Below are 17,022 nucleotides of genomic sequence, written 5' to 3'. Positions count from 1 at the left end.
TGTCGTTTGTGGGGTATTACATGCACTCGGAGGGGATTTAGGTGAGATATAATGTTCTAAGAGGTTCGTTACCTTGTAAAAAAAAAAAAAAAGATCTTCTTTTGATACCTCAACTTTTACTTATAATTAACTATTCACTTATTTTCTTTATTTTTATTGGGTGAATCTCTATTTTGTACATTGAATATGATGAAATTATGAGTTTGGTACATTATTCATTTTAATTTCTAAAATATGCATTCGTCATTTTTATAACCTACAAACTTGTGAGTTTGTCACTTTTAATATCTATGAATTTGTAGATATATCAATGAATTAATTGATAATCAAAGTGACGAATTCAGACCAAGTGCATGTTTTGAGAATTAAAATGATTAGTGTCTGAAATCAGAATTTGAACATAAGTTGCCCATATTTTAGAAAAAATCCCATTTTTTATTTGGGGTGTAATAAGTAAAAGTTGGGGAGCCAAAAAATAAAAGAGTGCCATGTACGTATGAGGCATGCAAAGGGGACATGGAGCAAGTTATCTACTCAACTACTTCAAGTATAGGATCAGAGTGGTGGTCAGGAGCTATATATATATAGTCTGATAGTATCTTGTAAAACCAACAAAAGTGACTTCTCATCCACAACCCTAGCCCACTTCTTCTCCTTGATTGATCTTCTTCATGTTGTTGTGATAATTATTAATTGATTCAGGAGAAATTGTAGAGGTGTGGAGCTATGAGGATGGAAGAAAATGGAGGCAGTAGTGGTAATGATGATGAAGGGAAGACTAATTGTCCAAGAGGACATTGGAGACCTGCTGAAGATGAGAGACTTCGTCAGCTCATTGATCAATATGGTCCCCAAAACTGGAACTCAATTGCAGAAAAGCTTCAAGGAAGATCAGGTCAGCTCTCTCTCTCTCTCTCTCTCATCATCATCATCATCATCACCAACCCATCTTCTCTCAGCCTTTGAATTCTCTAAGAGGATGAGTAGAGGAGAATAACTCTTCTTATTGGCTTTCAAATTCTCTAACAAGAGTTAGTAGTTTAGAATAATATCATGTACCATATATGATGCATCCACCCTGAATCTCTCTCTCTCATCATCATCATCATCATCACCAGAATAACTCTTCTTATTGGCTTTCAAATTCTCTAACAAGAGTTAGTAGTTTAGAAAAATATCATGTACCATATATGATGCACCCACCCTGAATCTCTCTCTCTCTCATCATCATCATCATCATCACCAACCCATCTTCTCTCAGCCTTTGAATTCTATAGGAGGATGAGTAGAGGAGAATAACTCGTCTTCTTATTAATATTGGCCTTCAAATTCTCTAACAGGATTTAGTAGTTTAGAATAATATCATGTACCATATATGATGCACCCACCATGAATCTCTCTCTCTCTCTCTCATCAACAAATCTTATCTCAGCCTTCAAATTCTCTATAATAGGATTGGTAGAGGAGAATAATATTCTTTGTATATTATGATGCATACCTTTCTCTCTCCCTCTCTCTAATTGTTTCTTAAATTCTATGTAATGGTTTTTTCTTATTTTCCTCATTCATTGCAGGAAAGAGTTGCAGACTGAGGTGGTTTAACCAGCTAGACCCTAGAATTAACAGAAAGCCATTTACAGAAGAAGAAGAAGAAAAACTCCTTGCAGCTCATCGTCTACATGGAAACAAGTGGTCTCAAATAGCTCGATTATTCCCTGGTAGAACCGATAATTCTGTTAAGAATCACTGGCATGTAATCATGGCTAGAAGGCAAAGAGAGCGATCAAAACACTTCGGAAAGAGAAGCTATCATGATTTTCTTCAAAGTAATTCTACAACCACCACCTCTAGTACCTTTCTTGAAAGCTATTCAAGATCTCATGGAGACCATTTCTCAAGTAAAATACTTGAATTCGGTGACAGTTCCAAAGATAGGATCTTTGATGTATCTCCTTCGAATTCATCGCATTCTTGGGCTTTTCCTCGATCAACAACTACAACAAATTCACAATTATTGAATAATTTTGAAGGGGAAGGAAGGGATCACTTATATAATTCAACTTCTAGTTATTGCTTCATGGGGAGATCAAATAGTTCAGACCAATCACTTTACATCTACAATACTAACTCTTCAATCTATGGTGGGAGTAGGAATTTCATAAGTGCAGCTGCACTCCCTACTTACAAGAGAATTAATGTTCATCATCCCTTTGGATTCTCTAATCTTGGTGATGGTTATGAAAGAGATGGAATTATCAAGAACGAATCAACGCGATTTGGGGATAACCGGGCAATGCTCTCCAGGTTGAGATTGACCAGCCAACAAGTAAAAGGAGATGAACCCATCAAACACAAGGATGTTCCTTTCATAGACTTTCTTGGTGTGGGAATCTCCTCTTGATTATCTCCCCCTCCCCTCTTCTTTTTTAATCTCTAGATACACTTTTTATATTCTTATTTATGTGTTTATATACTTCATATACTCAAAAATATGTAGTGATTTAGCTAATGTTAGTTGATCTTAGCGGAGAGGTCGATGTTCTTTTTCGGCTGATAATATATAAATTACTATATATGTTCAAAGTCTTAGTAACTAGATGATGCTGAAATTGCATTAGTTGCTTGTTGTCAAGTTTAGAGTATCATGGGTTTTGTTAATGTGTTTTAGTTTCACAATCTATTGATTTCTTTTTGAAATATAATTATGTGATGTGCAATTGGTTATAAAAAATCAAAGTTCTAATGTTTCATAATTGGTAACAACTTTTGAATTTCTCTCATATTCATGCTGTTTCCATTTTTTTTATAGCAATTATGCTTCCATGTAGTATTTTAGAATTGATGATGGGTGAAAGCCACATCCTTTTTCATGCTTACCATTAATGCTTTTGTCAAGTTTGCTTTAAGTATTTCTAGGGCTCAAGAATTTGCTCTATTTCATAGTTCATTAATTCTACTATTTTTAAACATGCATGATAGCTTTTACAACTGAAATGCATGGTTTCAAAGTAGATGATATAAGGTAGTGCTCATTGATTTCTCTGTGTCAACTGAACTTATTAAGATATGGTCTTTTTATGCTCTGATGAAGTGCTTTTTAGTGGGTGAATATGTCAAATATGGAAAATAAAAAAGAGACAACATATGAGCTTTGAGGGTCATGATGATGATCTTCATTCAATATAAACCATTCAATTTTGGTGGGCCATCTTTTGGGTCACTATAGATTGTCATCAAGACCCACATGAGGCATCAAATTACAGGATGAAGTAGTGAACATTTTTCTTTTGTATTTTAGTCCAAAGTTTTATTCAAGAATCTGTCTAAGATAGCATCAGTATGCCTAGTGTAGTTTTGTGTTTTTACACACCATCCAAGTTGTGAACCATATAATGTAAGATACAGCGAACATCAATACATCATGTTTATAGTTTGGAAGCTAATTACAGAATAAGACCCGAGTTTTTATTGAACCCTAAGTGATTTTTTCACATGGTGGTTGAATTATGTCAATACGAAATAAGAATAAAAATTCTACTTGACCTAAACATTCCTTAGAAAACACTAATTGATACCTTAATTAAAAAAATTAATTACTACTATAACCATAAATAGATCTTACACCACAACCTTTCATTTTGATGAAATACACTGACAATGATATGTTGTCTCTCATCAAACCCATTGGAATTAACGATCATTGTAAATTCGAGAGTGGAAACCATCTTGCTTCAGCACAATCATTTTCTTCCAAGATGATCGATTTCTACTTTGCACCACCGATTTCATCAGCATCATGTTAATAAATTGAGCCTATTAGAGGTGTCGAGATGGATGATCAATGAAAAGATTTGGAAGCTAAAATTAGAAACAAACACACTCGGAAAAATGTAGTGGCTCAATATATGAAAAATGACTGAGATGGTTTTGACATGCTCAACGAAGGCCGATTACAACCCCAATTAAAAGAGATATTCAAGTTGGATAACGTTGAATGGAGGAACATAATTCATTTGTCCGACCTCAAATCTTTGGGATAAGGTTATGTTGTTGTTGTTGGAGAATTGTCATGAATTCAATCCGATTTCTTGATGATCTGCTAACAATCCAGTTTGTTGTTGTTGTTTGGTTTTGATCTGACCCATTTTCTATTCCTTATAACCCTAAGCATATAAAGGGTATTTTAAGGGTTCATTCTTAACGTGTAGTAGAGAGCCCATAGAAAGAAAGTGATAAAAGGTGTAATAGGGGACTAGGGTTTCTGAAAAAACTTTGTAAAATTTCGTTGAAGATAGTGGATTAATCATTGTTGTCCATGGACGTAGGCATCTTGTTGAATAATGTAAATCATGTCTTCTATTTTCTATTTTTTTCTCTATTTTCGTTTGCATTCAATTTCTTGCTCGTTGTTCGTTTTATTTGTTGCATGCTTTCTCACAATAGTTGTTGTACCACGGATTTGGTCAACTTGATGGTGTTCATTTATCCCCATATTTTGAGGCATTGGCTAGGTAATAAAATGCAATATATTGAAGTGAATGATGATATATATATCCCATCATTATGGGTGTATCACATTACAATAGAAGCTTGTGGTGTAAGTAGGCATCTATTTGACCTTAAAACGGGCTCCACCTCAGGATCAGTAAATTTGCCAGTCACTTTTGGATCTTAGATTGCCTCAATGTAGGGTCTGACCGGCATAAGATTTGATTACCCCACGTGGCACACTCAATCGACTCTCCTGACGTGACAAGTTTGAGAATCGTAAATCTGTACGTCTTGGGATACAAAATCGCACTTCCCCGTAAAAATGTGTAACCCGAGGGAATCGTGGGTCTCGAGGCATACAGATCTATGGATCCCAAACTTGTCAGGAGAGTCCATTGAGTGTGCCAACTGGGTAATCAGATTATCACAACTCTTTTGAAAATGAACTCATCTTGATTTGTATCAATTTGAGCTAGGCTAAGGAGCCAAGTTAATGGACTTGGGCCAAAAGAGTGTGGATGTGTGTGTGTGTGTTACGTGCCTATATTTTGAAAATGGAGTATTGTAGCTTGGGTTGCTAAGGAGCATAGGATCAGAACTCACAAGTTTAAGAGTTGTTTTAGAATGTATGTGCTACCTGGGAGAAGGTAGTTATTTCCCTTGTAAATAGTGGGGATGGTTTTGGAAGTAAGTGCTTTACTTTGAGAAGGAAATAATTGAGTAGTGGACATGTTTTAGAAAGTAGTTTCTCTAATTTTTAGGAGTGGTGCATCGTTCTAAACTTTTGTAAAATCTATTTAAGTTATCAATTAATTTGACTAAAGCATGTAGATAATTATTATTATTAAAAGTCCTTTGGGATTTGGAGACTAATCATCTTTAATCGATTATTTTCACAATGTGACAAAAACCTATATTTGATGGTCTAAGGCCATTGAATTTCATAAAATTTGACGGACCAAGACGTCAAATTTTTCATTGTTAATTTTTTTTCGATAGACCGAAACCATTAAATTAATGGAGGATGGGAGATATTTGATGGCTCTAATCCATCGAATTGGGGATCATCTAAAATTTGTGAGCTTTGGCCCGTCAAATTTTCTTGTCAAAATTTTCAGTTTTCACATAACGTTTGAAAGTCCAATCTCCCTCGAATGAGATTAATTTTTTATCTTTCTTCATCTTTTATTATTTTTATGATCCGAGCAAAGTATTGTGTGTGTGTGTGTGTGTGTGAGCACGTGAAAAAGAGAGAGAGTTAATGGTTGTTGAATATGGAGTTCACTCTTTATAGAAATTAGAAAAAAAAATCTCTAAAGATGGAGAGGAGAGAATGTTATTTTCCCAAGTATAGAAGGTTCTGGAGATTTTATAGAGGGAAATACTCAAGATGTTGTGCATTCAAATCAAAACTTCCCACTATTGTTTGAACCCATGCATGGTAGTAACATTCCCATGTATGATAAGCATGAATGTGACCATCATGGTCATGTGGGTGGGACTAAGTACTCCGGCCCACACTCACTCATGGTGTTGACATATCAAGTGAAAACCACGTTCACTTGATAATTACCTACAAGAATTCAGATTTTTTTTCCCCATGATTGCTCAGCTGAGGCTGTTGAGCCTCTCCCTTTAATTAAAATCAAACACGAGAATAATTACCTATTTGTTCATCCTTAACAATTCTCGTTAACTCTTGAGGGATACAATTTTTTTACTAATGATGGATAATCTTCTGTTCACAGCCCCCATTCTTACTAAGAAATTAATATCTTATATATCAAGAATCATATTAGAGAGCGCCAGATTTTTTTTACATCGAATGCCGACCTAAGGCAATCCTCCTTTATCCGGACTTGAGAACTGCAAGTTGGCAATGTAATTTAAAGGAGGATATTACAGATGCAGAGTTATGAAATAATTTTTATAGAAAATTATTTTCCAAGAAAATGATTGTTCTATCTTGGGTGTAAAATATTCTCTAACGTGACACCCGGAGAAAATGATTTCAGGCCAAAAAATCTTAATTTTATCATCCCACTATTACCCAAACCCCTAAACTAAAAATCAACTCCCTTTTTTCTTATATTTTTCTTGGTGCGACCAAACATTCACAATTTTTTTTTTTTTAGGTGAAGAGTTCACTTTCTCAAGTCCATTTTCTTGGGAAATTGATTTTTATGTGTAAACACTTTATCTGCAATTATACAAACAGTAAGTCAAGTCAGTGGCGGTAGAAGCAAGACATCGGAGTGGGGACTCGGGACTTTGGGGTTGGCACTAGAAAATGGGAAATGTTCTGTTACTTCTTAATGCACCAAGATATGAGATTCCTACCAACAAAACTATAAATATATATTGGTTATGCTTTAATTTTTATGGAAAAGTTATAACTACTTATAGTTTATTTTACAATTAAAAAAAAAAAAAACTACGAGTAAGATAATAAAATGGATTATTGTTTCTTTTCTTTTCTATCGAAATAGATAATTGGTTAGAGACTTTTCTTTTATGTCAATACGTAATTCAAGGTTCAAAGGGTATTTAATATTTGAATAAAGCTGAAGTGACCTCAAGTTAGAATCTCATATCACACATCTTGACGTGAAAGTGTATGAAAATCATAAATGCTTTTCATCGAGATACAAGTGAAAAAGCATCTATGATTCTTATCTTACTTCACATCAAGAAGTGCCATATTTATTACTTGGTGGCTGGTATATATAAATCCCAAACTAATTGGGTTGTTGGGGGGTAAGTTAGGACTGACTTCTAATTTGAATTGAGTTTTGTGTCCTACTTTTTGCAATCAAGGCACAGTCTAATATAATATATTAAGTGGAGACATGAGATATAAGTCGTTTATCAATTAATAACTTTCATGAATGATTGAAAAATTGAGGTCAATCAAGGAACAGTCTAATATAATATATTAAGTGGAGACATTAGATATAAGTTGTTTATCAATTAATAACTTTCATGAATGATTGAAAAATTGAGGTCAATCCAAAGTAGTTCACTACTCTATTTTAATTTAATCTTACTCTCTAGCACATAGTTTTAATTCCAAATCGCGTTTTTATTTGGTAACAACATGCTCACATGGGGTTCGATTTTTGGTCATAAAATATGGGCCAGACCGTCAGATCACATCTAGGCTTTGGTTTAATAATCCATTATTTTTGGATTAAGAAGTTTTAGACAATCAGTATTTTTATTTCTTATATGCATTATTTAATTTTCTGAAGTTGATGAGTGGACTCAATTATGCCATGTGTCACAATTGGCCAAGGTGATAGATGGAAACCTTTGGAATAGTGTTAACCTCTAGTTAATTTCATTTATACTAGACTCGTAATAATATGACTCACCAGGTGGCACACTCAATCGACTCCATGACGTGACAAGTTCGGGAACCGTATATCTGTACGTCTCAAGATACACGAATATTGTAAGTAGGTTCACTTAACGATAGGCCAAATCTTCTTGGTCAATATGTTACAATCTGAAGAGATAAAAGCTTTAACTAATTAACTGAAAATATTTATTTTCGAGTACTTGAAGAGTCAATGAAGATCCAAAATGGGTATCATTAGGATGAAAATCTCTTTCGCTTTTCTATGAGCATGTATATATTCACAAAAATTATCTTCATTCAAATTTCTAGTTTCTTGTTCGTTCAAACAAACGTATAAAACAATCCTTCCTTTAAAGAACCTATTTAGATATCTGTGTATAAGATGACACTACACCCACACGAAAGCAGAAAAACTCGCATACCTGCAGTTGTTACTGAAGGAAGTGTATGTTGAAGTGTGATAGAGGTAAGATAGTTAATGAAGATTAACACATAAAAGTGAAATTGTTGACATATAATACTATGAGTTCGCTCCTTCAAATTTGGTGCTGAAATTCATATTGGCCACTATCTATCTTGCTTCCGACAATTGTATGGCTTCTTGGTCATGTGTCGAATCTTCATCCCAAATGAACTGAGGAGACATAACTGAATATTCTTGATTCCGGATCGTTTCAAGACGTTCCCACTCTGCCCATCGCTTGGCTAGTCCCACTCCTTGTAACAAAGTCACCACTTCTGCCATCTTTGGACGATCTTCTGGTGAGCTTTGAGTGCATAATAATGCAACTTGGACTATTATCTCGACTTCTTTTGGATCGTAGTTTTTATTCAAGTTCCTATCGACTATGTCGTGAAGCCTCTTTTCTCTTAGTAACTTCTTGATCTGTTGTGCAAGCACACCCCACATAATTATTCATTGTTACTAAGAAAACAGACACTAAATGCCTACAAATTTATTATTTTTGTTTAACAGCTATATAGTTTAACTAGAAAGGAGTACTTCATTGTCGTCTCAAATGAAAAAGAAAAAAGAAAAATATACCTTCAAAATATTTTAGTAATGATATTTCAAAACTAATTGACTGAGCAGTAGCTATTAGATCTCCTAAAAAAGAAATAGTCTAAGAGAGACAAGGGAAAGTCGGGTGACGATTCTGTGATAAATTTTTTTATACTTAAAAATTGTACTTATGCTTATGAGTTATTTTAATAATTTTTCAACTAAAAAGGGGATTTTATGTTTTTTTCTGTGGGCAGGTTATGTTTCAAAGACATTATTAAATTTCATAATAATTGGGTTCTTTGTACTGACATTTTCAATCCAACTAGCAGTTATTTTACTGATTTTGACCCTTTAAAAACTGGCATTTTATGATTTCGAAACAAAGAATTATATTTAATTAAAACAAAGAATAGTGATTAGTGATGATTAACAGAGATATAGTTCAAGCAGTTGAAATGAAGAAAGGTTAATAATCTTACATGATCAAGTAGCAGAACTTCATCTTCTTCGTCAAGCCGTGACAAATCAATTGCACGTTGGCCAGTCACAAGTTCTAGAAGTGTTATACCATATCCAAACACATCTGTTTTTACCGAAGATTGTCCTGTTGACAGATACTCAGGGGCAATATGTCCCATAGTTCCACGCACTTGGGTCGTAACATGAGTCAATTTCGTGTCGACCAGTTTTGCTAGTCCGAAATCTCCAAGAACGGCTTCAAAATCCTCGTCTAAAAGGATGTTAGCAGACTTCAAATCACGGTGTATGATCTTCGGATTGCAGTGCTCATGTAAATACTCCAAGCCGTGGGCTGTACCAAAAGCTACACGTTTCCTTGTGGGCCAGTCCAGACCTCTCTCCCCTGGTTTTAAATCTGTAGGAAGGATCGAAAAGTTACTTAGATTAATGCTGAAGTATACTAACCCTAGAATAAATACAACTTCCTCATAGGATGTAAGAGATGTCAAAGTTACAAAACTGAAATGATAGAAAATAAATGTTGATCACTTGATTATGATACATGTTATCGTCGAGGAGGTAAGGCAATACAAAATCGAAAGAAAATGAAGAAACTCTGTGCACACTGGTTTTCTCATTGATGTAAATCAAGAAGCATAGATTGAAGAGAATGATATCTTTGGGATTTTTTATTTGTTTAGGTTATATTATAATTTTGATTCTTTGTTAGATTTGATGGTTAAGATTTGTGACCATCAATGCTACTTATAGCTCATGAAGGAGATACCTCTTAAGCGATACGCGACACTGAGATTTTGCATGAACGGATAAACAAGAATTCTCTCTGATGAGGTTGTACAGAACCCAATCAACCGCAGAAGATTGCGATGAACTGCTACACTTATTAGCTCAACTTCCCTTTGGAATGCAGCCTCTCCACCAGGATTATGATAGTCGGACAGACGTTTGACAGCAACCTTTGTATTGTCTAAGAGAACACCTTTGTAAACTTTTCCGAAGCCCCCTTGCCCAATAACGTTATTCTCACTGAAATTTTCTGTTGCAATTTGGAGCTGTCGCAATGAAAATTTTCTCAATTGTCCGAAGAAAATTTTGCATTCGTCTTCACCTGTTATATAAAACGCAGAGGTTTAGGAAAAAAAAAGTATGGAAACATCATAATGGACTAATTTCGAAGTAATATTGTGAAAATGCAGTTAATATAATATAAAATTTTCACCCGACACTTCCTTAATTCAAAAAAAAAAAAAAACCCCACTAAAGTTGACTAGAAAATCCATAACATGAAGTTTTTCCAATTTGTTGTACATGAATTAATGCCCACTCAATATTTTGCCCCGTTGTGCGTATTTCTCCATTAATTCTTTTTTATTTACAGGAACAATCAATGCATAATTCAAAATAAAGAATTTTTTATATGAGTTCCTCAGACCTAGGGAGCAATAGAGCAGCCACAACTATGTTTTAGAGTGATACGAAATATTTAAAAAACAACTAAAGAAAATATTTATCAAAAAAAAAAAAAAAAAAAACTAAAGAAAACATTTTCAAGTAATGAAAAATGCAATTCATAGACCAAATTACCAGCAACGTCAACAAAGACATCACACTTTTCGTGTACTTGACGGTATAGATATACAAAGATGACCCCAATTATCAGAAGAAGCACAACACCTCCAGCAGCACCAACTACAACTCCGAGTTTCGACTTGCTAATTGAAGCTGAAATCACATAAATTAATTAAGAACTCATTCATACTTGAAGGAAAAAAGGAATGGATATCCGATAATGGAGGAAAAATGTAAACCTGGTACAGATAAGCTTGAGACACAAGGTTGCTGCAAACTAGAGCCACAGTCAAGACGAGTTCCCATAAAACTGACACGATACCCTTATCAATAATTGAATGAATGTAAAATAATATACTAGATTCATATCTAACAATTTTGAGTTGTCTCATGTTGGCACATCATGAAAAAACAACTTCATGCTTGGTAGAGTGTCTTTTGAACCTTTCACAAACACAGGCAAGCAACAAAAGTCAACCTGAGCAATTATCAATAACCAGTCTCTAGTTAATGATTTCGCCAACATACTCCTCCTCTGCTTCAGAAAAACAGAGCAGCAGAGGTCTTTGGTTAGTTCCTTTTTCTATTTTGGGGGTTACCTTGCATGTGCGCTCCCACACGTGTGTGTGTTTTGCCTTTTTTGCTTGCTAATGACATTTATTATTTTTTCGAAGAAATTATTGTAATGTATCACTCAACGAAGGACCATATAGCTGACCACTAAACTCAGGTCCATACCATCATGATAATAGCAATGAGGACATCACACACTTAACATGTAAGCATTCACATGTGCTTATTGATTAAGAACACATTTAACATAACTTTAATAAAAATAAAATGACATTAAAAAGAGATGTGTAATAGATTTACTTAAACATTGAAACTGAAAACAGTTGTGTTGGTATTCTCCCAATAAAGCTGTTGGATGAAAGATCCCTGTGAGCATTAAAACTCATAATTACTACGAATGCAAGAATATTGCGCAAGAGGAGCAACGATTAAACAAGACCGACAGTAAGATAGAAGGTGCACAGAGTTTCTTACAATTCCACTAATCCAGAAATATTTGTGATTGAATCAGGAATAGATCCACTTAAGTTGTTCCCACTTATTACCCTGGATTAAAAGCAATATTGAACTTTAGACCAGAAAGAAACTGAAATATACAGTAAAAATTGAAGAGAGAAGAATTAGCCTCGCTAACACTTGCAATAGCATTCGTGTAGGTTCAAGATTACATAAATCCGTTCAATGGCTTATAACAGCACAAGAGATAACAAAGGAGCCAACTACACTTAACAAAAGCCCGAAAAGACAACTATATGGTAACTTGATCCTACTACATCATTCATTGAACTAGAAAATAGGTATCAAATTTTCCCGGCATGGATAGATTCATAGAGTGACTAACTTTGGATAGGGCCTTTGTAAGACTATTTGCAACATGTTCCCTTGAATTCTTGTAGACTATAAAGTGGTGACTTCAACGACTTGCACTTCTCAAATGACAATCTACTCCAAAAATTTCCTATAACACGTCTAGAATTACCTAGCTCTACTCTTGATACATGCGACAAACTCTTGGAGTTTTCTATATTCTTTGGATAATGATAATAAAAAGGGAAAAAAAAGGAGAGAAAAATTATCGATCAAACGCTTATGCTAGTAGCTATGCAGGTGAAGTTTAGCTAAATTTCCTTAATGGGCCGTGGAAATGTAAGAGATTGTAAAGGACCAAACTACCATCAACATAAAACCAAAAGTCAAACAGACACTATATTACATTCTCTTATATATTCACATAAGTTTTCTTAACTAAATTTACTCTTTTGTCTGGTTCAGATGTTTGAGATACAAAGGAAAAGCTTGCAACATAACCAAAACAATCATAGCAAAGGCCAACATGTAGTTTCCTGAATATTTTGGTGTAGAATGACACATTTTAAACGTTTTTCTATGCCAAAATTATTTTTCAGCAAACTACATGCTGCAAACCAAACAGAACCTACATATATGAAATGGGTGATCATATAACTTTCAGTGTCTGAAGTTCAAATTTAAAAGAAACAGAGCAAAAGGCTTACAAATGCTTTAAATTGGAAAGTTGACCCCAAGTAGTAGGCATAGACCCACGGAAACTATTGTTAGCCAGATCCAAGTTTTCTAGGTGTGCCATACTGCCAAGGTAATCAGGTAATACACCATAAAGATGATTATTCTGTAATTCCCTGCACAAAGTTGATGATAAATTTTCATTAATTAAGTACTATAGAACTACAAATTGTATACTTGAGAAACGAACCATTGACACAAAAGTGAACAATTGTACAATGTTTCGAACTTAGTTTTAATATCAGCCAACACATTTCAAAGCAAACAAAATTTACTCAGTTAAAAAGAAGTATCTTCGGTTAAGTACAAGAATATTAAATAAATACAACCCATAATATAAGAAATGCTACTACATCAGGAAGAGAACTTACAAGCTAACCAAGAACTTCAGTTTGGTAATTGAAGGTGAAAGAGTTCCAGAAAATCCCTTTGATGCCAAACTCCTGCAAATGGGGCATTCAGAAACTAAATGTACTGTAAAATATGCACAAATTGAGACCATAAAGGCAAATAGGCAATGTCAATTAAATATGAATGGGAGATGCAACCACTGTCGTCCACTTGCCAGCAAGCTTACTGAATGTTGGAATCATGAATGCCTTTGTGATTAATATGGAAGTAAGAAGGATGCACTTACAAGGCTACGACATTTCCATTCCTACAAGTGACATAAGACCAGCTAAAGCATGGGCTTACAAAGTTAACATTCCAATCAGTAATTCTCTTATCCGAATCATTTATGGCTTTTAAAAACTCAATTAAAGCTTCACCTGAAACATTAGCAAACAAGAAAAAAAAATACAACACCATTCATCAAGTAGAGTCAAAATGTCTACCAGGATGGATATGTAATAAATAGGCAGTTATGCCACAAGTATTCAAAGAGCATGATGGATGTCATATTAACATACGTATCCGTGTTGATACATTAGTGAATCATGGCTCGTGAGGCCTATGGCAGTCTAGTCCTATATACTAACTAATAATTTTGTATGAAAAAAATGACTTCAAAGGGAGAGTGTATGTGTTCATTCCACCATATACAACTTGTTAAAAAAAGGTATAGTGAGATGTCTTTCCTTGTAAATTTGTGTTGAAATTCCAATATACCTTCAAAATTAGATCCCACGGATGAATGGCTGAAGCTTAGCATATTCAGGAGTATGAACCAGCCCATTATTAACCTTAAATGGACCTGCCATCGGCCCAAACTATTTCCACCACCCAAGAAAAGATCAGCCAGGGGCATCTTACCCAGTTTTCCTCTTTCTGAAAATTACAAGAAAAAGAAAGATTTGTATCAATCAAATGCTGTGAGATTGCATAAAAATACAAATAATTTAACATTTTTTCTAAGTGAAATTGAAGTTATGACAGCAAATGTAGATGAACAAACAGAGTTGAAGTAGTAAGAGAAGGAATGAATAAGCAAGTAATACCATTAAATTGTCCTAGCATTATAGATGTTCTGAACTATCATATTTGGATACTTCAAAATGGCCAGCAAAACCATATCCACACGATATGATACCAATACTGATGTCAGATGCATGGATGCTTCTAGGTTTTTTTTTTCCTTCTTATATATAGTATATTATAACAAGTCTACTACAAAAGAGCTTTGTTATGTTAGAAATTTCACCATATTTGACATGATATTTTACAATGGAATGTTACTCAACCTGGAAAAAGCAAAAAGTAAAACATGGTATCAAGCTAGTCAATAGGATACCTGTTTTCGTATCCTGGATCTCAAGAAACAATTTATTCATGTTTCTTATACTTCTGTATTGGTATCTTTACATGGGTACCTTAGGTTCTAAATTTTTTGAAAGTCTTTATATGGGATAAAAAATGAGTCTCTTGATTTGCAAGTAGTAAAGCTACCTAAAATTGGATTTTGTTAACGTGTGCCCCAATGGCACACTTTAAAGTGCAATAAATACACTTTCCAAAGTGATTTTATTGCACTACCCCCTAAAATTATGGGAATTGTTGCAAGACTGAATCACTCCATTCTTGAATGTAAGGCTATTTTTTAAAGTATAAATTTTAGGCTGTGTATCAAGGAGAGAAGCACAATACAAGGAAAAGGAAAAGTACAAGTCGAGCTGACTTGCCTGAGCAATATAAGTGTGAAAAGTACTAGTCCCTACTAGTGATAAAGTCCCACCTGAATACAAGGCTAAATTCTCTTTCATTAAAGGAAAATATCCTTCATCTTTGCTTGCTCAATGGAAAAAAGAAATACTAGATGTTGAAAATCTCAAAATCAAAAGAAATTGGTGATCAGAAGATTATGAGGACATTCTGACCAGACAAAGGTAAGTATTTTTATTTTCCTCAACACAACAGAGCTATTTCACATTCTTGAAAATGGGAATTTAAGGACTTCACAATCCAAGAAGCCCTCAAAAAGCATAGGAGAATTGGGAAAAAGAAGGGCTATCCTTATTAATATACTATCCTTAATTCGTTATCTGTTGACTTCAAATTCGATATAAAAAAAAAGTTATTCCACGATTGTGGAAAATAACTCGGGCAGAACAGTTGGTAATGTGAAAGCAGCTTCTAGTCAGGGTACAGAGGAGACACAACAAGATTATGGTGGAGAGCAACTCAGCTACGGCATAAAATTTAACTTATCTGATCTGAAATTGGTTATAGCAGTAAAACAGAAATTTCTTCCAGATCCTATTTGATTTACCATACCCATCTTGGTTTTACCCAAATTTATTTTCACTCTTGCATCTCATATAAATTACAAATTGCATAATTTCATCATCAGCATAAAACAGGACATGTGAGCTAGAGCTGAAACAATAGACTAGAATTGTCTAGAATACATGTATCCAACTGATATGCCATTGCAATTATGTATATCCTAAAATGTCGTGAGAAACAGATAGAGATAATTCTTGTTTGCAAGCAAGAACCAAGAATTCATTAATAAAAATTTAAAGAAGACTCAAAATCTGTACGTCATTTTGTAGAACCCATCTTCAGCAAAAAGGCCCATCAAACAACAACAACAACAACAACAACAATAGCGAAAAAGAAAGAAAGAAAACATAACATGGTTCAAAAGCTATATGTAATCTTGGAGAAACCATCTTGATCAAAGAAACCCATCAAAGATATACTAAAGATGACTCAAGAGATATATGTCCTTTTGTAGAAACTATATTCAACAAAGAGACCCAGCAAACAACTAATTACCAAAACTAAAGATGACTCAAAAGCTATATGGTATAACCATGTACAAACCAGCTTCAACAGATTAAGAAACCCATCAAAGATATACTACTAATGAACACTCAAACTAAACTTTCAAAGAGTTCCTTCAATTAAATAACACACTGACCTGGTTCAGAAGCCATGGTTTTTTCCATCTAACATGGACTGAGAAGAAGAAGATCAAGAAAGACAGGGTCATGATACAATTCATAGTCAAATGGGTTCTGATGCTGATGCTGAGTAGTAGTATCATGGGTCCCATAAACCATTTGGTGAAAAAGGGTATTGCTACTTGGCAAGAGAGGAGAATGAGAATCCCACTAATAATGTTGTTCTGATCTTTCGTATTTTAAGTCCCTAATGGGGTATTAAATTAAAGTAGGATTGCTTTTATTCTATTCCACAATTCCACCCACTCACTTTTTTTGTTATTGCTCTATCTTTCTCTTTTGTGTATAATTGGATTGGATTGGATTGCCCATCAAACTCTGAAAAAGATGATAGATTAATGGAAGTACTATACCACTATACCACCTATGAGGGTTTTGGTTTCTAAAAATCTCAACAATGCCATTACTTCGGAAAAGTGAGACAAGTCTTGACTAGAATGGGTTACTTCCAAAACTAGTATCAAGCTATCAACTCTTGAGGGACAACTCTTGAGGGAGACTTTGGTGGTTGGGGGTAATAGCGCCAAGTACTCTACAGTCTACACTAATAATAGGGAAAATACTAGCCTCAAACTTCGTTTGAGAACCATCAA

At 34.3% G+C, this 17,022-nt stretch overlaps 2 protein-coding genes across 4 annotated transcripts; one reads left to right on the top strand and one right to left on the bottom strand.

Moving 5' to 3' along the window:
* The first annotated feature begins 621 nt into the window (after positions 1-621).
* Positions 622-2,632, top strand: LOC147404173 (uncharacterized). The gene is made up of 2 exons (XM_086440025.1): positions 622-895; positions 1,575-2,632. The coding sequence occupies exons 1-2, from the start codon at positions 727-729 to the stop codon at positions 2,399-2,401; spliced, it is 996 nt and encodes a 331-aa protein (XP_086296151.1). The 5' UTR covers positions 622-726; the 3' UTR covers positions 2,402-2,632.
* Positions 2,633-8,139: 5,507 nt separating this feature from the next.
* LOC147404172 (Leucine-rich repeat protein kinase family protein) lies at positions 8,140-16,514 on the bottom strand. Of its 3 annotated transcripts, none has more exons than XM_086440021.1 (12): positions 16,387-16,514; positions 14,133-14,291; positions 13,660-13,792; positions 13,394-13,465; positions 12,995-13,138; positions 11,955-12,026; positions 11,781-11,846; positions 11,147-11,217; positions 10,923-11,060; positions 10,105-10,446; positions 9,338-9,732; positions 8,140-8,738 (listed from the first exon to the last, which is right to left on the bottom strand). In XM_086440021.1, exons 1-12 carry the CDS (start codon positions 16,412-16,414, stop codon positions 8,424-8,426), a joined length of 1,935 nt encoding a protein of 644 aa, XP_086296147.1. In that variant the 5' UTR covers positions 16,415-16,514; the 3' UTR covers positions 8,140-8,423. The 3 variants fall into 3 exon arrangements, with proteins under 3 accessions (XP_086296147.1, XP_086296148.1, XP_086296150.1); XM_086440022.1 differs by lacking the exon at positions 16,387-16,514 and adding an exon at positions 16,242-16,263; XM_086440024.1 differs by lacking the exons at positions 11,781-11,846; positions 11,955-12,026.
* Between the last annotated feature and the right edge of the window lie 508 nt (positions 16,515-17,022).

This window comes from Akebia trifoliata, chromosome 4 (genome assembly GCF_017979445.1).
Source record: "Akebia trifoliata isolate Shusen 1 chromosome 4, ASM1797944v1, whole genome shotgun sequence".
Classification (NCBI taxonomy): domain Eukaryota; kingdom Viridiplantae; phylum Streptophyta; class Magnoliopsida; order Ranunculales; family Lardizabalaceae; genus Akebia; species Akebia trifoliata.
Note: the sequence above shows the minus strand (reverse complement) of the source record. Positions and strands in the feature narration are given on the sequence as shown.

Coding starts and splice junctions, on each gene's coding strand:
- LOC147404172 (XM_086440021.1), bottom strand. CDS start 16,414: ATGGAAAAAACCATGGCTTCTGAACCAG. Junction 14,292..16,386: donor AACCATGGCTTCTGAACCAG/GTCAGTGTGTTA, acceptor TGTAATTTTCAG/AAAGAGGAAAACTGGGTAAG. Junction 13,139..13,393: donor CTGAAGTTCTTGGTTAGCTT/GTAAGTTCTCTT, acceptor AACTTTGTGCAG/GGAATTACAGAATAATCATC.
- LOC147404173 (XM_086440025.1), top strand. CDS start 727: ATGAGGATGGAAGAAAATGGAGGCAGTAGTGGTAATGATGATGAAGGG. Junction 896..1,574: donor AAAGCTTCAAGGAAGATCAG/GTCAGCTCTCTC, acceptor CATTCATTGCAG/GAAAGAGTTGCAGACTGAGG.